Source organism: Astyanax mexicanus, chromosome 4 (assembly GCF_023375975.1).
Source record: "Astyanax mexicanus isolate ESR-SI-001 chromosome 4, AstMex3_surface, whole genome shotgun sequence".
In the NCBI taxonomy this organism is placed as follows: Eukaryota; Metazoa; Chordata; class Actinopteri; order Characiformes; family Acestrorhamphidae; genus Astyanax; species Astyanax mexicanus.
The window spans coordinates 13,027,266-13,053,482 of NC_064411.1; the positions used below are offsets into that span (position 1 = coordinate 13,027,266).

At 36.3% G+C, this 26,217-nt stretch overlaps 6 protein-coding genes and 1 pseudogene across 8 annotated transcripts in view; 2 read left to right on the top strand and 5 right to left on the bottom strand.

Moving 5' to 3' along the window:
- LOC125801418 (zinc finger protein 239-like) overlaps window positions 1–14,782 on the bottom strand; it is a 203,934-nt gene extending 189,152 nt beyond the window's left edge. The window contains exon 1 of the mRNA XM_049478133.1: window positions 14,763–14,782. The gene's annotated coding sequence lies outside the window, so the exon portion shown is untranslated. The remainder of the gene's footprint in view (window positions 1–14,762) is intronic.
- LOC111196715 (zinc finger protein 484-like) overlaps window positions 1–26,217 on the bottom strand; it is a 353,380-nt gene that overhangs the window by 299,558 nt on the left and 27,605 nt on the right. The gene's annotated exons all lie outside the window — the stretch shown is intronic.
- Window positions 1–26,217, bottom strand: part of LOC125801283 (zinc finger protein 239-like) — a 232,390-nt gene that overhangs the window by 111,357 nt on the left and 94,816 nt on the right. The window lies entirely within an intron of this gene.
- The window catches only part of LOC125801417 (zinc finger protein 239-like), a 181,259-nt gene that overhangs the window by 48,453 nt on the left and 106,589 nt on the right, over window positions 1–26,217 (top strand). The window contains exon 1 of one of the 2 annotated variants that reach the window (XM_049478126.1): window positions 22,740–22,818. The exons of the other annotated variant lie outside the window; for it this stretch is intronic. The gene's annotated coding sequence lies outside the window, so the exon portion shown is untranslated. Of the gene's footprint in view, window positions 1–22,739; window positions 22,819–26,217 lie in introns of those variants that run through there. 2 annotated transcript variants of the gene reach the window in all.
- LOC125801460 (zinc finger protein 239-like) overlaps window positions 1–26,217 on the top strand; it is a 203,053-nt gene that overhangs the window by 47,772 nt on the left and 129,064 nt on the right. The window lies entirely within an intron of this gene.
- On the bottom strand, window positions 6,433–13,879 carry LOC125801669 (zinc finger protein 239-like). The gene is made up of 3 exons (XM_049478465.1): window positions 13,410–13,879; window positions 10,294–11,191; window positions 6,433–7,879 (listed from the first exon to the last, which is right to left on the bottom strand). Exons 2-3 carry the CDS (start codon window positions 11,056–11,058, stop codon window positions 7,610–7,612), a joined length of 1,035 nt encoding a protein of 344 aa, XP_049334422.1. The 5' UTR covers window positions 11,059–11,191; window positions 13,410–13,879; the 3' UTR covers window positions 6,433–7,609.
- LOC125801511 (zinc finger protein 239-like) lies at window positions 17,195–18,472 on the bottom strand (annotated as a pseudogene).

Below are 26,217 nucleotides of genomic sequence, written 5' to 3' on the forward strand. Positions count from 1 at the left end.
TTAGTTATAGGTACTCGTTACTTCTCCAAAAAAGTAACTGAGTTACTAACGGAGTTACTCCACTATAAAAGTAACTAGTTACCAGTAAAAGTAACTATCGCGTTACTTTTATTATTTGCCCGTCAAAAAAAAAAGGAAATTAATTATGTATTTACTATTATTATTAGAAAAATACCAAACGATAATAAACCCAAAATGTTGACAAAAATATAATCTAACGAATTACAAAAAATAAAAACGAAATTCTTCACAGAACCAAAGAAAATTACTAAAACATGTAATACTGAAAAAAACGGAAAACACGGAAAAACGCGTCTGGGGATGGAGTTAAACAAACCAAGCCACACTCAAAGGAAATATGTATATAAACAAAACAAAATAATGGACAAAAACTACAATCTAAGGACCTTTAAAATGGTATTAATATAACAGTTTCACCAAAAGAGAATAGAGCTTAGATTGACGCAAAAAATCCGACCCGACCCAGCCGGAGCCCGTGCACGTTCTGCCCAAGCCCGAACCATGAACTGTCATTATGAGCCCGAGCCGACCCAAACCATAAACTGTCTGTTTTCGGGCTGATTGAATGAGTGAAATATAAATCAGAATTATGTTAATTAACACTGAAACATAGCATAAAACTATTATTTAATTAAAATGATTTTTAAGAACAGCTACACACAGTGCTGCAAGTCAAACGCGGAGGCGTTCACGTGCCCCCAGAGCTACGTGATTACATTTTTCATTTTATTATAGTTTGATTCAGTAAGTTTTAATTTGTTTTTAGGGTGGGCTTGCTAGTTTTTATTAGTTTTCACACATCTCATCAGAGAGATCAATCTAATAAACGTGAGAGAGAAAGAGAGAGAGAGAGAGAGAGAGAGAGAGATATTTGCTTGTTCTGGAATGAGCCACTCACAGGTAAATGTTCTCACATACTGAATCTCCTGTTTCTCTTTCATCTGCCTTGCGCTCATATTGTAATCCCATTCACAGTTCTGCAGTTTTTCAGTGTTTTCTGTTGTATTTTGCGGCTACACCGCCCGCTGTACAACTCCGCTGTACAACAGCTCTTATAAATAAATTAAACACGAAAATTCAGTAATTTTAGTTCGTTTTAGTTAGTTTTATAAACACAAAATACAGTTCGAGTTAGTTCTGTTTTTTCCTTTTAATTACCGTTTTTATTAGATTCAGTTAACACAAATGTTTTTTTTCACTTTCAGTTTTCGCTATTTCGTTCGCTTTAGTGAACAATAATAATTGGTTACTTAGCAACATTGTGATTATCACACCAGAGCTTTATATAAAATAAAAATAGGAGCCCGATTTCGGGTCGGTCCTCAGGTCAGGTCGGATTCGGGCAGAGAATCTAAGCTCTAAAAGAGAAAGCAGCAGCACCAGAAAAACCGGAGCAGCTAAAAAGAGCTTAACGTCCTTAATTCGGAACTTGGGTTGTCCACAGCAATCACTGAATTGATTAGAGCACGCAAATCGTCACAATTGTGCCTCACTTCACCACGCCAAACCACAGGCACAGCGGCCAGAAGCTCAAGTTCACCGGAAAGAAGAGGGGTTAACCAGGGCAAAGCAAAGTTACAACAAAAAAAAAAGTTCATAGAGCGGCTAAAGTAACGTGCAGTAACGGGGTGTCGGAAATGGTAACGGCGTTATAGTTACAGTCAGAGTAATTAGTTAGATTACTCGTTACTGAAAAAAGTAACGGCGTTAGTAACGCCGTTAGTTTTAACGCCGTTACTCCCAACACTGCCGACATCTGAACCCCGGCTCCCCTTCGCGAGCAGAAACGGAACAACACCACCCGCTGTTAAGCTGCTGTAGTGGATACAGCGCTTATAAATAAATTAACAAACACAAAAATTTGGGTATTCAATCTGTAATTTCAGTTCGATTTATTTTTTTCTTTTAATTACCGTTTTTATTAGTTTCAGTTAAGAGGAACTTTCACTTTCAGTTTTCGTTAACAGTAATACGTTGTTATATGGTGATTATCAGGCCGTAGCTTTATATAAAATAAAAATAGTATTAAAAAACAGATGACTATTTCCTGGAGCCTGGACTGACCGGAGATTTTCCATTATTTTCCTCGGGCCGGGTCTCGTCCGGGCTGAGAAATAAAATCAAAGTATCCTGCTATTTGAAAGAATGGAAAATTTAATAAAAATAATAATATAGTTTTGCATACTAGAGTTTAGATTGTCTGCCTGAACCCGAGCGTGAACGAGAGACTGAACCCGAGACTGAACCCGAGCTCATCCGCGCGTTTAAAGCTCCGCAGCATTTAATAAAAACAGATTAATAGATATAAAATAGGAAAATAACTAACTAAACTTAGCTCAAAATGGTAAAAGAAATATAATCTAACGAATTCTGAAATAACGAAAAATAAATAGTGTACACACAGGTACAAAGCTAAAAAAATATACATAAAAAAATAAATCATCCGCGCGTTTAAAGCTCCGCAGCATTTAATAAAAAGAGAAAAATATAGGTATGAAAAAGGACAATAACTAACTAAACTTAGCTCAAAATGCTAAAAGAAATATAATCTAACGAATTCTAAAATAACAAAAAAGAAATAGTCTACACACAGGTACAAAAATAAAATAATATACATTAAAAAAAAATCATCTGCACGTTTAAAGCTCTGCAGCATTTAATAAAAACAGAAAAATAGATATGAAATAGGAAAGTAACTAACTAAAGCTCAAAATGCTAAAGGAAATTTAATCTAACGAATTCTAAAATATCAAAACACAGGTACAAAAATAAAATATCAGTTGTCAGGGTTTAAATCGGTCAGTGGCTCACCTGTATTTTCTGCTGTTAAGATAGCAACATGCCAGATTTTACCTGAACACACCTCCCTTCCAGACCACCACGCCCAAACTCTGACACTATTTTAACGGTGTTGGTGCAAGGCTGCAATTTGCGCAGGATTTATCATAGGGCCACAAGGGTCAGAAATCACCCTCATTCATTTCCCAGATTATTTCATGCTAGCTGATTTTTTTCTTTGTTCTCTCTTTTCTATCTTTCATGATTGAATATTACAAGGATATTACTTCAGTAGTGAGGGCAAATACTTAATTCATATTTGCAAACTGTTTCTCATTTTGCACACAATCATACTGTGAGAATTTCAGGTTTACTAAATAGGTGGACCCAAACCCAGACACCACAGATGCAGAGGGAGTTTCAACCAATCATCTTTAACATAATGTTAAACATAGATAAAATACTTCACAATGGGAGCTGTGAAATGCATGTGCCTGATCCATGTGTGTAAGCCTGATTGATCATTTATTAACAAACAAAAAAGAGAAATAAAAATGAAGATATTTACTGCATTCTTGGAATAGAACATTATTAATGATGAACTTGTTCCAAAGATATATCAAAGAAACATGGTTCAGTCGGATCACTTTTGACATATATTGTACATAAAATGATTAACAAGACACATGTAAACTATACCCTATCGCTCTGTGAACAAATTTTTGATTTCCATTTGTTACAGCGCATGTTTTTATTTTAATTTAGGTAGGCATGTTTTGAACATTTGTATCAGATAGGTTGTATCTCCACCCACAGCCAAGGTGGACTACACCGTGCACCTTTACAACTATACTCTTAAAACTACAACTTTAAAGGGTTCTAATGTGGAAAGAGTTAATGAATATAAGCACCTTGATGGCAAATTTACTTTTAAGCACCATATTAACAAGCTTTCAGGTAAGCTAAGGCAAAAACTCGGCTTCCTATATAGAAATAAATCATGCTTTCCAATGCACACAAGAATAAAATTGTGGAAGCAACGTTTTTATCTAAGCTAGATTATGGTGATGTGATTTACAGACATGCGTCAGCAACTACACTCAAACCACTAGATTTTGTGTATCATGCGGCGCTAAGATTACTGGTACACATCACTGTTCACTCTATAAAAAAGTTGGATGGTCTTCTCTTGCTGTGCGCCGGGAAACATACTGGTTTATTTTTGTTTTTAAAAGCACTTCCTCACCATATGCCACCGTACATCTCACAAAAAAAATAACACAACCTACCAGATTCACTCCAGTAACTGGATCATCGAGAGTTTTAACTGAACTGGGAAAATCTGCTTCTCATTACAGTGAACCAGCGAGCTGGAATTCACTACAGGAAACTCTAAAGCTCAGCCTGCTGGTGTCACTAAATCATTTTAAACTTCTAGTCTCTAACCACCTTCAAGGTGATCTTTATTATCTTTGGTATGTTTTCAGTTTCTTTATTTTTTTAGTTAACCTATTAGTTTTTAATGCTGGTTTGTTTTAGCTATTTTTCAACATTTCTTTTTAGCTTCTTTCTTTTCTTTTCTTATTTTTAGGTATTGCTTATGTAACCCCTATCCCCAGTTAATTGGAAGAAATAAGGGCCTGAGTTCTATCTATTCTTTCCCTTCTCTATGTTTGCAGAAATCAAATAAAATAATAGAAAATATAAAACACAATAAAAGGACTATCACACAGGTAAATAAAAATAGGCAGTAGTTACTGAGTTTGATACTGAGTGTATCAAAACGGTAGGGCAAAATAAGGCTTAGAATCGAGTGTCCTTTTTAGTACTTTTAACAAAAATAAATAAATAGCAGGCTTCAATCAACAATAGAGTTATATCTTTTCAAGACAGAGCAGTTTAGTACCTTTTTTAGATGCAATAGTACAAATATTGTGTGTAAATTTAAGACACAAATAAGAAAGTTATATTTTAAAAACAGTACCCCAATTATTTAAATTACTATTAATTACTTAAATAAACAATTATTTTAATGATTACTATTCCTCAGGCGTATGTTTTAGGATTAGATCTTATTTTAGAATTAGTAACTTAGACTTTAGCTGTAGGATTGCTTTTAGGTTAATATACCCCTTTTTTCTTACTTTTAGAACTACACTGTCAGTTATATATTTAAACCCTTAATCAGAAATGTACGTTACCCTTTAAAGTTGGTTTGTAAAATAAAATAACATCTTAAATTAAATATGTGGGCCCACTCTAAAGAATACACTGATAAAGAACAGAATTATAGATGAAATGAACAGAACTAAACGGTGCAGGTCTGGTTCGGAGCTTAATGTCCGCTTTACTCTAACGAGCAGAAATAGGAGTTTCAGATTTACCTCAGATTCAGTGAATATGAGCGGGAGCAGAGCGCGGGGTCCTGCAGCACGGAGCGTTTTCCCTCAGAGGAACTCTGATCCACGCGGGGACTCAGAGCGCTCTCTGGTTAGCAGTGTTAGCGGTCCTGGTGTTCAGTGGAGGCGGAGAGAGCGCGAGTCAGTCCGGGGAACAGTCTGTCGGAGCGGCGCTGCAGCGGAGAGTTCACGGCTAGCGCAGAGCAGCTAATACACGAGGCTAAACACAGCTAGCCGAGCTGGCTAAGCTAACAGTGCTAACAGAACTTTACTTATAGAGAGATTATCCCAGCTTTATCCACCAGCTCACTCTCAGTATGGACTTCAGTGTCCTTAAAACTACCGGTTAGTTTAATTAATACTGATTATTAGTGAATTTAGTTCAGCCTGTGAGGAACTTTTTCCTCCTCGCCTCTCCCGCGCTGCTACTCCCGCATCTCCGCTGTTCTCTCTCGTCCCGTGGGCGGGCCCGTTCCAATCCTCTACTCCACCCTCACCTGTACACTAATCCCTCAGTAGATCCCTTAATCACTTTTAGCTAACCTTCTTGCATTAACACAGAAAATAAATGAAATATGTACTCTGTACTGCTTTTGTTTTTTTTTTAAACTATTTACACAAACACAATGACTATTTTGAACATGTACTTTTTTTAAACCACTACTATGAATTTATATGATTTTATTTATTATTGTATTTATAAGTGTAGCTATTTTAGAACTAGGGAGTTTTACATTTTTTAGCCGGGGCTACATGAGGAATATGCGAAAGGGGCGTATACCATACTGAGATACCGAATGAAAGCTTGAAAGAGAACACAACTTACATTTAGAAAAAAAAATTGCAAGAAATAAAACAAATTTACCGGACGTGAAACACTGTTACTAGTACTGAAACACTAACATTGGTCAGTAAAAAAGCAACTGCTTTGTTTGTACATTTAGCTTGGCTAGCTTCCAATAATGGTCAATTAAACAGCAAATGCTGTATTTGGATATTTAGCTAAGCTAGCTATCAACAATAATGGTCAGTAAAACAGCAAATGCTGTGTTTGGATATTTAGCTAGACAAGCTACCGATAATAATGATCAGCAAAACAGGAAACACTTTGTTTGGACATTTAACTAGGCTAGCTATTAATAATAATGGTCAATAATTAAGTATATAACAACTAAGTATAGTTGGTGAATGACTATGCTCTTTAAAAAACAACACAACCCACAAGCATTCACATTAAAAAAAACTTTATAAACATGAAAACAAATTAAACACATGTTACTCTACCTTTGGAAGTAATTGTATATTTAACCCTTTTAAGCCTGAACCAATAACAAAAAAACATCTTTTCCGAATTTCAAACTTAAATTGACTTATGTTACACTTCAACACAAATCCATTTTACACTGGATTTCTCTGTTGGGCGCCTTTGAGTATTTAACAAATAATAACATGAGACAATCTCAGGCCTATAGGTTTCATGTCAAACATATGTTGAGAAAACACAATGAGATTGCAGATCTGCAATCTAAAAGCCGTTTATTAAAACAAACAGATGAGTAAATATAGAGGTGAAGCAATACATAGATAATAGTTTGTAGTGGATAAAAACAATTAAGAAACTACATGATTTTGATATTCTTAGTAAATTTTGGAGATTAAAAACATATAATATTCAATAAGGAAAAGATAAGAGAGCATAAAACTTGAGTAATACAACAACCAAATATCCCTCTATGGGAACAGATTTTTAATCGGACTGAACCATAGACAAATGAGAACACCATCAGAAGGAATGAATGAGCCCACAACCTCACTGCGCTACACAAGCCTGGAGGGGGTTGATTTTAGTATAGAAGCTACAGCTGGAACATTTTATTTAACCTCTGGAAAGGATTTTGTTGGCCTCTCTGCAGAGTCTGGATGCTCCTCCGGTCCACACGGCAGTACCCGGCACAGTGTCGTCTCTCTCTGTGGCTCTGGGTCTCACTTTTGGGAGCACTCTCTGGAGTTCCTCTGGAGCATTAAGCTAAGCTATGCTAAGCCCGGGGAACTGAGTACGGCTTCCACAGAGTGAAAACAGAGATACTTTAATTAATAGAAATAATCAAATCTGCATATACTAGAAAGGGGATTAAAAGCATTAAAATCATAAGCTAGGAAGGTTTGGTCCTAAACATTTAGTTGCCAGCTAAGAATCCTAATTACTATGACATCTAAATTTTAAAGACTACGTTTTTTCCATTCTTCAGAACTGAACTCCTACCGTAACTACCCTAAACACTCAGCTCTGTCTCACAAAGAATGTCCTGGAATATCAAACATATAAGAAAACATAACATGGAATTAAATAAACATGATCGCTGGATAAGATGCATTTTGCTGAATCTGTAAAATCCATTGTTAAATTCAGTTCATGTTTGTTTCTGGTGGAACGTGTCCCAAGTGACAAAGTGAAACATTTGTGTAGGATAAGGTGTTCTGTCCGAAAGACTTGCGATTTGCACTTTTAATTGCATGGATGGAGTTTTCTCTTCTGTGTGAATGCGCTGGTGTTTTTTGAGATTACCCTGGTCAGTAAAACTCTTCCCACAGTCTGAGCAGTAATAAGGTTTCTCTCCTGTGTGAATGCGCTGGTGATTTTTGAGAGTACTCTGTTCAGTAAAACTCTTCCCACAGTCTGAGCAGTAGGGCTGGGGCGGTATTGATTTTTTATAACCGCGGTAAAAAACTAACGCATCACCGCGATATTGCGGTTAACCGCGAGACCCCCCCCCCCCAAAAAAAAAAAAACCAAATTTATTGGTAACAAATCTTTATTCTTCAAACCATACAGCCTACATACAACCTCTACATAAACCATAAATACAGCATAACACGTGAACATATGCTGCCTGTATAATTCGTCATTGTACAGCTAACCTGTCTTTTTCCGAGCAGACTTTTTGAAGGAGGAGCTTGTCCGCCTCCCCCTTCTCCATCCATAGATCTATTTTAGGGCTGGCCCGAATAGCGGTTTTGAGCTCAGGATATTCGGCAGTAATTGGTAGCGAATATTCTAATATTCGTTTTAAAAAAAAAGACGAATTAATCCACAGCAAAATTTTCCACTGACCCCCGGCCCCGAAAAATATATATTTCTCACCCCTTTCCTCGGGCCGTTCGGGCTCAAGGCTCAAGAAGTCTGTGATAGGCGTCTGTTTTTTTTTTATTCACACTCTTCTTATTTCTCATTAAATATCTACTAGATACAGATTATATCTGTACAGTATCATTTATTTCACTTCCCTCCTGAATATTTGGAGTGCATTATGTCTCCTTATGTTGTGTAGTTATGTAGTTTTCACCCCAGAATTTCTGCTGCTGCCCAGGCTTCGGCTGCATCGCAGGGCAGGAGCGCAGCTGCGTTACGGCTATTTCGTTTGAATTGTGCAGTGCAGAGTATTACAGATTTTGTATTTTTGCACTTGGGCTATTAGCTCAATATTAAATATTTCGTTTGTTTATAAATTATTTTATATTCTTAAACCATGTTAAATTATATTCGATTGGAGGAAATTAATTCAGACATCATTTCTTTTTTGTCCCGTTACCGTTCCGCAAAAAAAAAAATCCTTCTTTTAATCCCGCATCAGCCCGCCACATACACAGTTTTGCCGCACCTGCCCCGCGGTCCTAAATAAATTTAATAAATTACATTTAGTGCTTAAAATAAAAAAAAATATTTATTAAAACCGCGCTGAATAGTGCGGTCACGTTTCTTACCACATTACAAAAAAAAAAATCGGTGTGTGTGTGCGCGTGTCGGTCCATTCTCCGCTCCTTTTTTGTGCTTAGGGTTTTTTTTGTTGCGTGCATGAGAATCACTGCGTGATTATTACAATTTTCTTAACTATTTATTAATGTGCTCCCACATCCTCTGGATTGATTAAACTCCTGTTCCCGCCAATAACAATTCAGTTCTGTCTGTGCCGCAAGATATCCTGACGGGACCCGCGTCATATAATATGTTGATTAAAATGTCGTGACGTTAAGAAATCGGCTCGCAAGAGACAACCGACCAAAAAAAAGACATTAGTTCCATTTTAAAATAATAGAAACCTGTCCTTTATGTTTGACAATTTTTGTTTCACTTTACGTGTCCTTACTCATCTGAAGTTTATTTATCTGAACTGAATTTCATATGGTTATATTTGTAGCGGTTCTGAACTCAGTTCCGCGTGCTGTGAAAGAGAGGCTGTGAAAGGCGCAGCGCATTTTACCTCAGACTTGGTCAGATAACAACATTTCAGTAAAGATGGTGGTTATAGTTTTTTTATAGTTTCATTGCTTTGCTGTTTGAACTACACTTCAACCAACCTTACTATTTTTACCAAGACTGAGGCGCAATGCCGCGCGTTCTCCGCGGTGCTCACGCAGAACAGCCAACAGCCAGACAATGAATTAATATATTTTACTTTCTCAAAATGTGACCACGGAACACCTTACATGGCTCTATGGTTTACCTTGAGGTGGGTGAATTAGTTTGATGTGTTGGCGAGAGGTGCAGACACCACTTTCCGGCAAATCTTGCAGATGATTCTCTTCTGTTCTGAGTCTTTTTCTTCCTTTTTTCTCAACTTACTGAGCCTGCCCTGTAGCTTCCATTTCCGAGCCAATATTAGTGCTGCTAATCTTCACTCTCTTCAGCAGCCTCAATGGAGACGAAGTGAGCAGGACCTCAATGAGTACCACGCACCGCGTTTTGCTTAACCCATTCGCTGCCGTGCCAGTGCAGCGGCAGCACAGATAAATGACAAAAAAATTTATATTCGATATTATGAATTTTGAGATCGTTTGACACCAATATCTATCGCGATCAAAATATATTTGATATATTGCACAGCCCTATAGTGTAGGACTTACACTTGACATATTAATACTGAATTCACCACAGTTGTGCTTATATGGAGCATTTTACTACCGCTCAAAACGCAGTCAATCAGATTTGACAGCCATAAAAAAATGCGGTAATGACGGTAATGAGCTCATCACCGCGGTGACGTCCCATAACCGCGGTATTGCGGTAATAAAATTATCGTCACAGCCCTACTGAGCAGTAATACGGTTTCTCTCCTGTGTGAATGCGCTGGTGATTTTTGAGACTACTCTGTTCAGTAAAACTCTTCCCACAGTCCGAGCAGCAATACGGTTTCTCTCCAGTGTGAATGCGCTGGTGAATTTTGAGATGACTCTCTGCAGTAAAACTCTTCCCACAGTCTGAGCAGTGATACGGTTTCTCTCCTGTGTGAATGCGCTGATGTTTTCGGAGATTACTCTGTTGAGTAAATCTCTTCCCACAGTCTAAGCAGTAATACGGTTTCTCTCCTGTGTGAATGTGCTGGTGTTTTCGGAGATTACTCTGTTGAGTAAATCTCTTCCCACAGTCTGAGCAGCAATACGGTTTCTCTCCTGTGTGAATGCGTTGGTGTTTTTTGAGATGACTCTGTTGAGTAAAACTCTTCCCACAGTCTGAGCAGTGATACGGTTTCTCTCCTGTGTGAATGCGCTGGTGTTTTTTGAGAGCACTCTTTTCAGTAAAAGTCTTTCCACAGTCTAAGCAGCAATATGGTTTCTCTCCTGTGTGAATGCGCTGGTGTTTTTTGAGATGACTCTGTTGAGTAAAACTCTTTCCACAGTCTGAGCAGTAATATGGTTTCTCTCCTGTGTGAATGAGCTGGTGTTTTTTGAGATGACTCTGTTGAGTAAAACTCTTTCCACAGTCTGAGCAGTAATACGGTTTCTCTCCTGTGTGAATGCGCTGGTTTTTTTTGAGATTACTCTGTTTAGTAAAACTCTTGACAGAGTGGTGATGTTCCTCCATGTCGAGTCTTTCCTCTGTTCCTCTGTCTGTTAAATGTATCAAACAATTTCTGCGTGTTCAGGAGATTCCTCAGGATGGCTTGTGTTTCACCTCTTTCATAGATTTCAGGAGAAATCCTATAATATTTTAATTTCTGAAAAGAAAAAAAAGAAATAATTTAGTATATAAATAAAAGCTGGTTAATTAACTGAAGAGAACTACCTAAATCAGTTACACTATATGGGAAATACTGGGACATCTTTATATTACCTTAAAAGCTTCTGTACTTTTGTCCCATTCTAAATTCATAGACATTATATAATATGAAGTTTAGCTCGTTCTGCAGTAGACTGTCAGCAGGCTGCAGCCGCAAAATATATGTAGCATAAACTCTGCTGCTGTCCACTACTGAATACCATGTTTGACTACTACTTTAGTATCTCACTTTACACTGAACTGTGCTAATCCATACTATTAATACTGTGCTATATTGACTTCCCTTTTTGTTTACAATAAAGGTGTCTCATTTTATCTTATAAATATCTTTATCTGTAACTTCCCAACTTCATCTCCGGAGCCAGAGAGCAGCAGAAGCTCCAAGACCTGCTGCAGTTTTACAGAAGCTAACGTTACCCACAATTTCATCAACTCTAACTAAATGTTACTTAAGCCTGTAAACCAGCTATCTGAACAATATGTATCATGTTTTTTAGTCTTTTTACGTTAGCTCAGCCTAGCTAATGAATTAACATTTTCCCTGAATTTTCAATTCCACCTTAAATATCATAACTTCTTATTGGTTGATTTGGAAATGTAGCTACACATTTAGTAAATAAAAGACTATAGATTTGAAAAGCGATATGACTATTTAAACCCATGAAGTGTTTTTCAGCATTTCACATAGAGATGTGCGATATTACCTAAAACAAAATATTTTTACCTACTAAAAATCAAACTACAAACGGTTCAAAACTATATTTACCTTTATTTTGATTTTACCTAAATTTCTTATATGGAGTTCAAGTGCATCTGCATGGCAAATAATACCATTATAAATAGTGATTATATATATGCAAAAAAAATTAAAGGAACACTTAAACACAATGTGATAACTGGAAAACAACATGTACTTTTTTTCTTTTTACCTGAGTGGCAGCTGCAGTTAAGACAGAGCTGAATAAATAAATCAAAATAATTATAATTAGTAAAAAAAATAATAGGACTATCTAATATACTGCTAAATGAATAAACAAAAATCTCTCAAATAATAATAATAATAATAGGATTAGCTGATATTCAGTTGCCAACTTAGCGACTTTGTCGCTATATAAAGCGACTTTTCAGACCCTCTAGCGACTTTTTTTGTAAGATGTAAGATTTCTCTGAGATGAACACGCGCTCTTCAGTTACTGTCCTCGCGCTGCAGCGGGCGCTGCCGTTAGCCCCGCCCACACCACTCACAGTGCAGTCTGTCAGAGCACACACACACCGCTCCACCAACACACTGTAAATAAACTGCGCGTGCCCACAGCCGCCGCTGACTGACCCCGCTCTGTATTTACAGAGCAGAAGTATAAATATAACTGTGTCTTCAGTGTGACACGAACAGAAATCCCTTAATTTAACTCACACAGTATCAATCATTCACTCACCTCATTCACCACACAGCCTGTCCCTCACCTCCTCCACAGTGTCTGCCTCTTTATAAAAAGCTAAATATCTATTGAACCATTGAACAATTTTTCTATGATAGGTTTAAAAATAAAGAAAACTTAAGAAAACGCAAATAAATAAATAAATAAACTAAAAAAAAAATGTAGAATAACAGTTCCGACTAACTGCTGCTCTTATAATAACATTTAAGAACATGGCAAAAAAACTAATTTATGCAATTCACGTAAAAATGAAGTTATTGTAAAAAAAGTGACCTATTTAAAAAGCAACAGAAGTTTTTCATATGTAACATTTCTAACACATTTATGGTGTTTTTTACACACTTTTTTCTCTCCCACAACCCTAATCCTTTACAGCTTCAAAAACATGTATTATGCAAATTAGGCGATGGCGTCATTTAGCGACTTATAGCGACTTTTAGGACAGCCAATAGCTACTTTCCTTACTGAGGAGTTGGCAACACTGTATTCTGCTGGTACAGACAGTGGAGGGAAAACTGAGCCTTGTGTGAGTCTCACTTAACTTCTAACAGAGAAGAGAGAAATAAGCTCATAAACTCTTAACTATTACCTAAATCAGTGAATTCTCTACAAAAACACTTTTTAATCTGCCTTATACTCGAATTAATAGCAGTATTTTTAACTTTAAACATGTTTTTAACCACTATTTACTCATAAAACACGGAGCTCAGCACCTACCCGCAGCACAGAAACACACAGACCGCTGCTGAGGTACGGTGGCTCAGAAAGACCAAACGTAGCGTAACTGCAGTTCACCACTAAACAGCAGGGGCCGCCAAAACTTCATTTAACAGCATTAAAGTGCCTCATTTTATAAAGTTCATCTAAAACAAAGGTATTTTATTACTCTGTTACACTTACAACAGTAATAAACGCTGTAAAATAGTTAAGTTATACTTTAATTAATTCTTAGAAGACAAGTTTAGACATTATTAACCATTAAAATACATTAAACATATGGCTAATTGGATTATATTAATATAGTTACAGTAGAACTTTATTACTGTGCTTCACTTGCTTCAGTAGTAAATATTATAGCCAAATAACAGATTATTATATTCTGTTTATTCCCAGTTTTTCCATTCTGATAAAATATATGATTTTGATGTATCTTCATTCACAATTTCAAGTCTCGTGTGTCGTGTTATTATAATAATAATAATAATAATTATTATTATTATTATTATTATTATTATTATTATTATTATTATTATTATTATTACATGTATCAGTTAAGGGGCTGTTTAATAAAACAGTTTAGCTAAAGATACTGTGAACATTTAAACATGATTTTTTAATTATGTTTATTATTACAGTAAAATAGTGAGTTTTCTGTTAAATCATTAAGCTAATAATTATTATAAAAACACTAGTGGCAAAGTGAAATTCCACTTAACGGAGTCTTACCTGACCCTTACCTCACTACAATAATTTCTAAAACTAATTATTTCTTTTTAAATGTAATATTTAACAGGCGGACTTTTATTTTGACGGGAAAGTCACGGAGCTGCTGCTGCACCAGACATTCCAACACACGCCCCCTGATCACCACGCAGAATAAGGAGTAAAGCGCTCAGCGGATCTGATCCACATTCAGACTGAAGAACTCAAGAACTGGAGGATCTGTTCTGGTTCTGATCCGCTATCAGTCTGAACCCAGAAGCAGATCCATGCTGAGACTGGACCGCTGTGCGTTTGGAGACCCTGATTTAATGACTGATCCAGATCATATTTAACCCACATTTATCTCAGATTTAGTTCTGACTTATCTCAGATTTAGTTCAGGTTTATCTCAGGTGTGTGTTAGTGATGTGGGGGAGGGAGGGCAGGAGTGTGAGGCTCCGTTATCCTGTGTATGATCTGTAAAGCCCCCCTATCCCCAGCTCCGCGACCCCCTACTCAAACCCCCCTCCTGAGATCCAGTGCTGGTGGTGTAAATGCTGCACGTGCTGAAGGTGGTGTTGGTGTAGGAGTGAATGTAGAACAGCGTGTTCAAGAGAGAGAGATAGAGAGAGAGAAACTTCTCCGTACCTTCTGAGGTTCAGCTGATCCGACTCTTACTCCGGCGCTACAAACTCCGGAAGCTCAGCCTCATCCGGGTTATGTAGAGCCCCGCCCCCTCTCCCGCTATATCACATTATACCCATCACCGCTAGAGGGAGCCCGCGAGGGAGTCCTCAATGCATGGAGCTGAATGGAGCTAAACAGCTAAAACTCTCATTTAAAACACTGTATAACTACTTCTCTGGCGTTTTCCTTTAATTTTACAAAGTAGAACAAAGTATTTCACTAAAATAGGAAAGAAAACGTACCTCTATATTTCCATTTTCTAAAATAAATGTTTTTTATTCAGTAAATTTACTAGCATTACTGCTACTGATGCTGGAGTTACACACAGAGCTCATTTAAAAGGGTTAAAACTGCAGTTTAAAATCTTAATTTAATAATTAAATTATATAATAAATATCTTTGCAGTGCTGAAGCAGTTATTGTTATTCTGTGTTAAGAAATGAATATTGTCGGCATAGAAAGTATCAAACATTTATAAGTATAAGAACATGCGTTATATATGTAGTTTCAGTTTAGTTTATAAATGTTTGATACTTTTTATACTGGAAATTGTATATACAAATTTATACATTTCAGACTCGTTATTTATTTGTTTTTTATTTACTTATGTCGTGATAATGTATTCTCTACTGTCATGTAAGGTTCAGGATTTTATGAAGTTGTATTCTTTCTACCCAGTTTATTAAACACTCAATAAATAAATGAATAAAATAATTACTTAATAAAAAAAAAAATATGTGCGATATGGGCATGGCCACAGTGATCTCACTCCAATATTCCTAAAAGACTTCCTGGGTAGGATACTCTTGTTGATCCTCCTCTGAAAGTTGGACCAAGAAGTGCAAAACAAATGTCAGAAAACAAAAAAAAATCACGAAAAATAATTACATTATTTACATTACAAAACTACCAATAAAATAAAAAAAAAATTACACGGGCAAAAAAACAAATTACATCTCAGAAAACAAATATGCAAGAAATAAAATAAAACAAGACATGAAAAACTTTTACATTGATCAGTAAAAAAGCAAATGCTTTGTTTGTACATTTAGCTAGGCTAACTACCAATAATAATGATCAGAATAACAGCAACTGCTACATTCGTACATTTAGCTAGGATAGCTACCAATAATAAAAGTCAGTAAAAGAGGAAATTCTTTCTCTGTGGTTAGGACATTTAGCTAGCTACCCATAATAAAAGTCAGTAAAACAGGAAATGCTTTGTTTGTATATTTAGCTAGGATAGCTACCAATAATAGTTATTAAAACAGCAAATGCTGTGTTTGGATATTTAGCTTGGCTACCTACCAATAATAATGGTCAGAAAAACAGCAAATGCTACATTTGGCTAGCTAGCTACCAATAATGAAAGTCAGTAAAACGTCATAAATAAAAATAAACACTTTCTCTAATGAAGTTTAGTTAATTCAATATGAGTTGTTGTGTGCTACAACAAACATTTAAAACCTAAACTAAATAAATTGAGGATGTAACTTTCTTTGTGCATAACTATACGGACACTCTTTTAGCCATTGGGTCATTTTTACTTTACTGAACATGGTGCCTTTCTTATGAGTTGAAAGGAAGTTAGGTCATCCAAATAATTAAACCCCACTTTTTATATTTTATGTAATGATCACTGGACACTGTATTCCTCAGAAATATAACTATTTTGACACAAAATACACAAAAATCTGTACAAACACATTTTTAAACTGAGAAAAAAATTCTTAGATGACATTTTTGTTTACAGATTTCTGCGTATTTTGTGTTAAAATGAAAAAAAAATTGTGAGAAATACAGTGTCCAGTGATCTCCGAATAAGTAAATATAAAATTAATTATATACATATACATCTATATATATGTATACATCACATACATATATATATATATATATATATATATATATATATATATATATATATATATATATATATATATATATATATATAAGAATTGGCTTATACTACTGTATGAAAAATTAACAATCAATCAAATAAGGGGTGTGTTTGTAGGTAACCGCTGCAGCAGCACAGAGGAGCGGGGCGGAGGGAGGAGGGATTTAGAGTTGATGTGTGTGTGTGTGACAGACATGTGGATTGGACATTTCTGGGAATATGGAACAAATCGCCTTATTGGTTCAGTACGGGACGCGATATTTAGTTGCCAAATAAAAGAAGGTTCTGTATTTCAAGGGACGGATGGCAACCCTAATATGAATACAAGTTCAACACACATGCTACTCTACCATTAGAGGTAAATGTATATTTAACCCTTTTGAGACTGAACAATTAAAAAAATCTATTTCACACTGGATTTCTCTGTTGGGCGACTTAGGCCTATAGGTTTCATGTCAAACATATGTTGAGAAAACACAATGAGATGCAGATCTGCAATATAAAAGCCTTTTATTAAAACACACAGATGAGTAAATATAAAGCAATACAAAGATAATATTTACTACTGGATAAAAACAATCAACGAACTAAATGGATTGGATATTTTTAGTTTTTTTGTAGATTTAAAAAACCTTAAGCAACATACGATATCTAATAAGAAAGAGAGTATAAAACGTGAGTAATACAACAACCAAATACCTATCTATATCACTCTAAGGTAACAAATTTTTAATCAGAGCGACTGAACCATAGACAAACAAGAACACCAGCAGAGGGAATGAATGAGCCTGCAACCTTACTGCGCTACACAAACCTGGAATGGGTTTATTTCAGTATGGGAACTACGGCTGGAGCGTTTTATTTAACCTCTGGAAAGGATTTTGTTGGCCTCTCTTATGATTTGCACTTTTAATTGCCTTCGAACAAATTTGAAATAATTTTCTCTCCTGTGTGAATGCGCTGGTGTCGTTGGAGATGACTCCGTCGATTAAAACTCTTCCCACACTCTGAGCAGTGATACGGTTTCTCTCCTGTGTGAATGCGCTGGTGTTTTTTTAAATTACTCTGTATATTAAAACTCTTCTCACAGTCTGAGCAGTGATATGGTTTCTCTCCTGTGTGAATGCGCTGATGCTGTTTGAGATGACTCAGTGTAATAAAACCCTTCCCACAGTCTAAGCAGTAATACGTTTTCTCGCCTGTGTGAATGCGCTGGTGTTTTTTAAGATCACTCTGTTGAGTAAAACTCTTCTCACAGTCTGAACAGTAATACGGTTTCTCTCCTGTGTGAATGCGCTGGTGTCGTTGGAGATGACTCTGTCAATTAAAACTGTTCCCACAGTCTGAGCAGTGATACGGTTTCTTTCCTGTGTGAATGCGCTGGTGTATTTTGAGATTACTCTGTCTAGTAAAACTCTTCCCACAGTCTGAACAGTGATACGGTTTCTCTCCTGTGTGAATGCGCTGATGTATTTTGAGATCACTTTGTTTAGTAAAACTCTTCCCACAGTCTGAGCAGTGATGTGGTTTCTCTCCTGTGTGAATGCGCTGGTGTTTTGTGAGATGACTCTGTTTAGTAAAACTCTTGACAGAGTTCTGATGTTTCTCCATGTCGGGACTTGGCTTCATTTGTCTGTTAAATGTATCAAACAATTTCTGTGTGTTCTGGAGATTCTTCTGGACGGCTTGTGCTTCACCTCTTTCAGCAGTTTAACATTGCTCTTTGTTAAATATCCTGGTTGTTGGTGATGAATTTCAGGAGAATATTTTCATTTCTGGAAAACACAAAGAGAAATGCCATTGAATATTCATATAAAAGCAGGTCAGTTAACTGAAGAGAACTGCCGAAATCAGTTACACTATATTAACAAAACTTCTGGGACATCTTCATATTACCATAAAGGCTTCTGTACTTTAATACCAAAGTGTAAGTGGCGGGGGGCGCTGGTGGTCCTCCAGCCACTAGAGGGAGGCCACCTTTTGCCACTTGCAATATTAAGGCACCTGACACCTGTTTAGTACCTTTATAAGGACTACCCACTGTTCAGACAGTCTTGATTCTGTTGTGGTCTCACTGGAAGCTGAAGAAAGAAAGAAAGAAACAGTGATGATACCCTTTAATCTGAAGCTTTGAGGCATGTGTCAAAAAAACGACATGCATTGGTTTGAATCACTGTATCACAGCCAAGTGTCAAAGTCTGTGAGCAGAAAGTCTGTGAGATATTTAGGTACTTTGAATGATCCTCTGTGAAGAAGAAGAAGAATCCGAATCGTGATCTGATCGGAGCTCTACAGCCAGTGTCATATCTCTGATAGTCCCCTCACATTCTGTGCTGCTGTGCTGTGAGGTCAGTTCAGTGTGCTGTAGCATTAGCTAAACTTTAGCATTATTCTAATTACGACACTTAAATGATCTTGTAATTGAGAGGATCCAGTGATGTTCAGGAGGAAAATGTACAGAGAATAAAACGTACAGGGTCCTAAACATATGTATTTAGCACAGAATGTGATAGAGGTGAGTTTTATTTTTACTATTTTACTTATATAATTTTCAGAAATTAGAAATTATTTTCTCCACAATTTACAAAGCCAGTTACTCAGCCCTTTCACTAGTGATGCCCCAACACACCAGGAGGGTGAAGACTAACACATGCTTCCTCCAGTACATGTGAAGTCAGCCACTGACTCTTTGTAGCATCGCAGAGTAGCATCACAGCGCACTCTGAGGAAAGCACAGCGACTTGTGTCGCCGATTTCACTATTTAGTGTTGTGGGGAGAGAGCGCCATCTACCCACCTGGAGGGAGCAGGACTTCCTCTGAGCGCCGGCAGCTTGATGGCAAATTATTATTATTATTATTATTAATATTATTATTATTAAAATATCAGCAAAGAAGGAGCTGGAGACTGTATTCCACAGTAATGGTTTAACTAGGATTTCTTAAAAACAGCGGGGCTAAAGATATTTTAATTTGCTTACAGTTATGTTTACTATTACTATCTGTTAAATAAGTAAGCCAATTAACGTTACGAAATTACACTTCTTACCTGAACGTCCCCTCGCTATAATCACTAAAATCACTGAATCTTCAGTTCTTACATTTAATATTTTACAATCGGGAAAGTCACATGACTTTCCAGCAACTGTTGTGGTGAACTTGCTGTTCAATTTAGAAGAAGGACATTTTGAAACTAAACTAAACTACACTAGAGTAACTGAGAAATAGAGACATATTACACAAACTTAATAAGGAATTTACACAGAACTGGTTTATCTCAGAATTAGTTCAGATGTATCTCAGATTTAGTTCAGATGTATCTCAGGTATGGATTAGTGATGTGGGGGAGGGAGGGAGGGCAGGAGTGTGAGGCTCCGTTATCCTCGTTATGTAGAGCCCCGCCCCCTCCCCCGCTATATCACATTATACCCCAACACCGCTAGAGGGAGCCCGCGAGGGAGTCCTCAATGCATGGAGCTGAATGGAGCTAAACAGCTAAAACTCTCATTTAAAACACTGTATAACTACTTCTCTGGAGTTTTCCTTTAATTTTACAAAGTAGAACAAAGTATTTCACTCAAATAGGAAAGAAAACAAAACCGTTTATTTCCATTTTCTAAAACTAATGTTTTTTATTCAGTAGATTTACTAGCATTACTGCTACTGATGCTGGAGTTACACACAGAACATGTTTAAAATGATTAAAACTGCAGTTTATAAGCTTTAATAATTATCTCTGCATTCATGAAACAGTTATACTTGTTCTGAGGAAATTAGTAATTTTAATTTTTTTGCTAAAAATAATTGTTTATACATTTTTATACATTCCAGACTCTGTCAAGTGGCTTGAGATTCAGAGCAGATTCTGAAATGAGTTTTTTCCTCTATAGAGATTCTCTGATTGCTCCTGTACAACTCCAACAAATATCACTTAGTAATTACTACGGAAAGATCAGTGCTGTTGTTAGAGCACCGATTGTTACATTGATTTTAGTAGAAACTTTTTTAAAATCTAAATTACATTTAAAATATTATGGTTACATTTTCTTTGCATTTACCTTCTTGATGTCCTGCAGATTCTTGAAAAGGAGATCGTACTGCAGCAGATCTTGTTTGTTGCTCACCTTGTCTAAAGTCTTACTATTTATGTATCCTGAAATCTTTCCATAAATTGAGGTCATTCACACCTCCTCCCTGTAAAATCACTCTCTGACATCACAATGGACCATCCTGATTTCTGTATAGAAGGGTATTTCACACTTGTAAAAGCATTTGAAATTCATATGCAAAAATCAGTTTTAAACTAATTATTTGTAAAATAAAATGGATTTGTTTAAGAGTTTATTTTTTATTGAATGATAAAAACTTTTATAACTTTTCCAAAATACATTCAGCAAGCATTTTCATTCTGCTACAAAACATTAGCCAACTTTTACACAATTTTTGTACATATTAAAGGAAGAAGTTACTGATGTTGGAGACTACTGTTGCCAGATTATATCAGGTTCTGTGTAGAAATATAAGACAAACACATCTGGTTGCTTGAGTCACGTAAAACTACCCCAACAAATAGCACTTATCAAATTTTACTTAAAGGTCAGCACTATTGTTAAAGTAGCAATGTTGACATTTCTTTTCAACACTTTTTTTCAATACAAAGATCCATTAGAACTAAGAAGTCTTCAGGATTCTTTCAATATGTAAGAGTGTTTTACACCAAGAAACCCTATGTTTACAAATTATTCTTAATGTGCTTAGTTCTATTGGAAATAATGTAGTCCATAATTAATTTAAAATTGAATAATAAAATTTGATGACTGAAAATGAACTGAATAAGGTGAGCTTTCACTTAATTGATCAATAATACCATTTTGACCACCCCAAAGAGAAGCACTTACTCCTTGTATTAAATAATCAATGCTTCACTTTGTGATGGTCACCATGGATATTCAAACTATTTTGTACTGACAAAATTTACCATGCAAGTTAACACTGTTCAAAAATTTACACCAAATTGATACAACCTTTTTAACACTGTATGTAATAAATGCTAAAATTGTACCAGATGGACTTGGTCCTCACTGTTGATGGTAAACTTCAAGTGATGCCCCAACTTGTTTTTACCATCCTATTAACAAAAAAAACTCTTAAACAAATCCTTCTTTATTTTACAATGAATTAGTTTAAAACTGATATTTGCATATGAAGTTTCAAATGCTTCTACAAGTGTAAAATACCCTTCTATACAGAAATCAGGATGGTCCATTAAGATGTCAGAGAGTGATTTTACAGGGAGGAGCTGTGAATGACCTCAATTTATGTAAATCTTTCAGAATACATAAATAGTAAGACTTTAGACAAGGTGAGCAACAAACAAGATCTGCTGCAGTATGATCTCCTTTTCAAGAATCTGCAGGACATCAAGAAGGTAAATGCAAAGAAAATGTAACCATAATATTTTAAATGAAATTTAGATTAAAAAAGGTTTCTGCCAGAATAAATGTCACAATTAGTACTCTAACAACGGCACTGAACTTTCCATAGTAATTAGTACTATTTGTTAAAAAGTATCAAACATTTAAAAATTATTATTCTTAGCAAAATAATAATTTATAAATGTTTGATACTTTATAGAATAAAATTATTAATAATTTCCTAAAAACAGAACAACTATAACTGTTTCATCACCGCAGAGATAAGTATTAAAGCTTTTAAACTGCAGTTTTAATCCCTTTTAAATGAGCTCTGTGTGTAGCTCCATCATCAGTAGCAGTAATGCTAGTAAATCTACTAAATAAAAAACATTAGTTGTAGAAAATGGAAATATAGGGGCACATTTTCTGTCCTATTTTAGTGAAATACTTTGGTCTACTTTGTAAAATTAAAGGAAAACCCCAGAGAAGTAGTTATACAGTGTTTTAAATGAGAGTTTTAGCTGTTTAGCTCCATTCAGCTCCATGCATTGAGGACTCCCTCGCGGGCTCCCTCTAGCGGTGATGGGGTATAATGTCATATAGCGGGGGGAGGGGCGGGGCTCTCCATAACCCGGATGAGGCTGAGCTTCCGGGGTCTGTAGCTGGAGCGCCGGAGGAAGAGCAGGATCAGCTGAACAACAGAAGGTATGGAGAAGTTTTTCTCTCTCTCTCTCTCTCTCTCTCTCTCTATTTCCAAATCAAAGCGAGCGCTGGATGTTAATCTACACAGATTTCTCTCCTGAAAACTGTTTATTTGGGTGTAATGCGCTTTTGTTTATTTACAGTAAGCTTAGATTTACAGATTTTTCCAGCACTATGGCAGGAGCATTAGCATTAGCAAAATGCGCTCTTTGCACAACTACTTTTCATCAGTGCTGCTCCAGCGTTTCCTGTTTGCCTTTTCCAATACACTCGTTATGGCAGTATTTTCAGCTGGTGTTTACAAGAGCTTCTAAAAATTTACCTCAACGTCAAGGAGACCAGTAAAGCCTTCCAATAGAAAGCTAGAGAAAGACTTTTAACTATATACCTGTAAACTATATCATACCTACACACTACGAAGATTTTTTCTTATATTTTACGTTAGCCCACACAGCTCAGCATTAGCTAGTATAGCTAACTAGCTTGCTAGGTGCTTTACTGATAGTTGTTAGTTTCTCCTGTTATCAAATGGAAGTCTAATAAAATGCTAGTAATAATAATAAAGCTAACTATAATAATCATCATAAAAATAATTAGACAAATGCTAGCTATAATAATAATAATAATAATATCTAGCTATAATAATAATAATAATATCTAGCTATAATAATAATAATATATAGCTATAATAATAATAATATCAATAATAATAATAATAAGAAGAATAATATCTAGCTATAATAATAAAAATGCTAGCTGGTGGATCATTCAGCCAAGTACGTTTAGCTGATCTCCTCTCCCAAACACTTGGAACCTGGGTGCTGTAACGTTAATAATTCCATTTAAAAAGCAGTGGCACTGCTTGCTTTTCCAGTCGTCTCCAAACTGACATTTCTGGTTTAACTTCTGACCATTTTGAATGTAAACAATACAACCGGAAACGTCCGAGCCGCATTATTTGAAAACGGAAATGCGTCAGAGCCGTGAGAGCAAGGAGCCCATTAGCTTGTAAAATGACCCAGTGTTGTTACCAATACCACACCTAACAGCTAAAGTTAATTATAAAGAAAAGGATTAACCATTACAGACAGCTTGTACATTATCCTACTATTTAGTCTATATAACAACAACTCATCACACATTTAATGTGTTTAAGACATTCAGGCTGCTAATAGTATATTATTGTTTGAAATTGCCTACCTGCTTAGTTATTTAGATAGCATTGGTTAGGTTAGCTAAAGGTGGCTAGAACCTTATGTTACCTTCAAAATTAATGTACCCCTCTATACAGTTGCTTTATTTTTTTTAAACTTATTTGATATTTTTCTCCATCGTTCGTGGTACACAAAAAGCTGCACACAGCTGCACACACATGCATATTTAAAAAAGTGTTTGCAATAGTAAAATGTTTTAGAATGTGATTTTGTTATGTGGGGAATAATGTTTAAGAGTGCATGTAAGATCGGAGCTGATGTGTTTCCTTAATGCGACTGGCAGAGAGAAAAAGAGAACTGTTTAATAGGCAGAACTGGCCCATAATAAGAGACCAAAGTAGCTGATGTTCGCTAGCTATCTAATGTAACCAGCGATTTTTTTTTTACCAGTAGCAAACATCATCTAGCTATCCAATGGAGAGGGGGTTTGATCCTCAAACGGCAACTGGCAACAGGAAGTGACACCTACTGGCACCTGCCTTTCAGGAGTGGCACTGGCCACGAACGCTACTGGCCAGCGGCGCTCGCTAGCGGCATCTGCCATTAGGAAACAGATACATGCCATTATAAGTGTCTTTGCTAAGCGGCATGTATCCGTTTCTGAATGGCAGATGCCGCTAGCGAGCGCCGCTGGCCAGTAGTAGGGCTGGGGCGGTATTGATTTTTTATAACCGCGGTAAAAAACTAACGCATCACCGCGATATTGCGGTTAACCGCGAGACCCCAAACCCCCCCACCCCTCCCCCCCCCCCCCCCAAAAAAAAAACCGCAAATTTATTGGTAACAAATCTTTATTCTTCAAACCATACAGCCTACATACAACCTCTACATAAACCATAAATACAGCATAACAAGTGAACATATGCTGCCTGTATAATTCGTCATTGTACAGCTAACCTGTCTTTTTCCGTGCAGACTTTTTGAAGGAGGAGCTTGTCCGCCTCCCCCTTCTCCATCCATAGATCTATTTTAGGGCTGGCCCGAATAGCGGTTTTGAGCTCAGGATATTCGGCAGTAATTGGTAGCGAATATTCTAATATTCGTTTAAAAAAAAAAGACGAATTAATCCACAGCAAAATTTTCCACTGACCCCCGGCCCCGAAAAAAATATATTTCTCACCCCTTTCCTCGGGCCGTTCGGGCTCAAGGCTCAAGAAGTCTGTGATAGGCGTCTGTTTTTTTTTTTATTCACACTCTTCTTATTTCTCATTAAATATCTACTAGATACAGATTATATCTGTACAGTATCATTTATTTCACTTCCCTCCTGAATATTTGGAGTGCATTATGTCTCCTTATGTTGTGTAGTTATGTAGTTTTCACCCCAGAATTTCTGCTGCTGCCCAGGCTTCGGCTGCATCGCAGGGCAGGAGCGCAGCTGCGTTACGGCTATTTCGTTTGAACTGTGCAGTGCAGAGTATTACAGATTTTGTATTTTTGCACTTGGGCTATTAGCTCAATATTAAATATTTCGTTTGTTTATAAATTATTTTATATTCTTAAACCATGTTAAATTATATTCGATTGGAGGAAATTAATTCAGACATCATTTCTTTTTTGTCCCGTTACCGTTCCGCAAAAAAAATCCTTCTTTTAATCCCGCATCAGCCCGCCACATACACAGTTTTGCCGCACCTGCCCCGCGGTCCTAAATAAATTTAATAAATTACATTTAGTGCTTAAAATTAAAAAAAAATATTTATTAAAACCGCGCTGAATAGTGCGGTCACGTTTCTTACCACATTACAAAAAAAAAATCGGTGTGTGTGTGCGCGTGTCGGTCCATTCTCCGCTCCTTTTTTGTGCTTAGGGTTTTTTTTGTTGCGTGCATGAGAATCACTGCGTGATTATTACAATTTTCTTAACTATTTATTAATGTGCTCCCACATCCTCTGGATTGATTAAACTCCTGTTCCCGCCAAAAACAATTCAGTTCTGTCTGTGCCGCAAGATATCCTGACGGGACCCGCGTCATATAATATGTTGATTAAAATGTCGTGACGTTAAGAAATCGGCTCGCAAGAGACAACCGACCAAAAAAAAGACATTAGTTCCATTTTAAAATAATAGAAACCTGTCCTTTATGTTTGACAATTTTTGTTTCACTTTACGTGTCCTTACTCATCTGAAGTTTATTTATCTGAACTGAGTTTCATATGGTTATATTTGTAGCGGTTCTGAACTCAGT

Excerpts from the sequence above, each read along its gene's own strand:
- LOC125801669 (XM_049478465.1), bottom strand. The coding sequence starts at position 11,058 with ATGGAGGAACATCACCACTCTGTCAAGAGTTTTACTAAACAGAGTAAT. Across the intron at positions 7,880-10,293 it reads CAGGAGAGAAACCGTATTAC|TCAGACTGTGGGAAGAGTTT; the intron begins TGCTCAGTAGGG and ends CAGCCCTACTGC.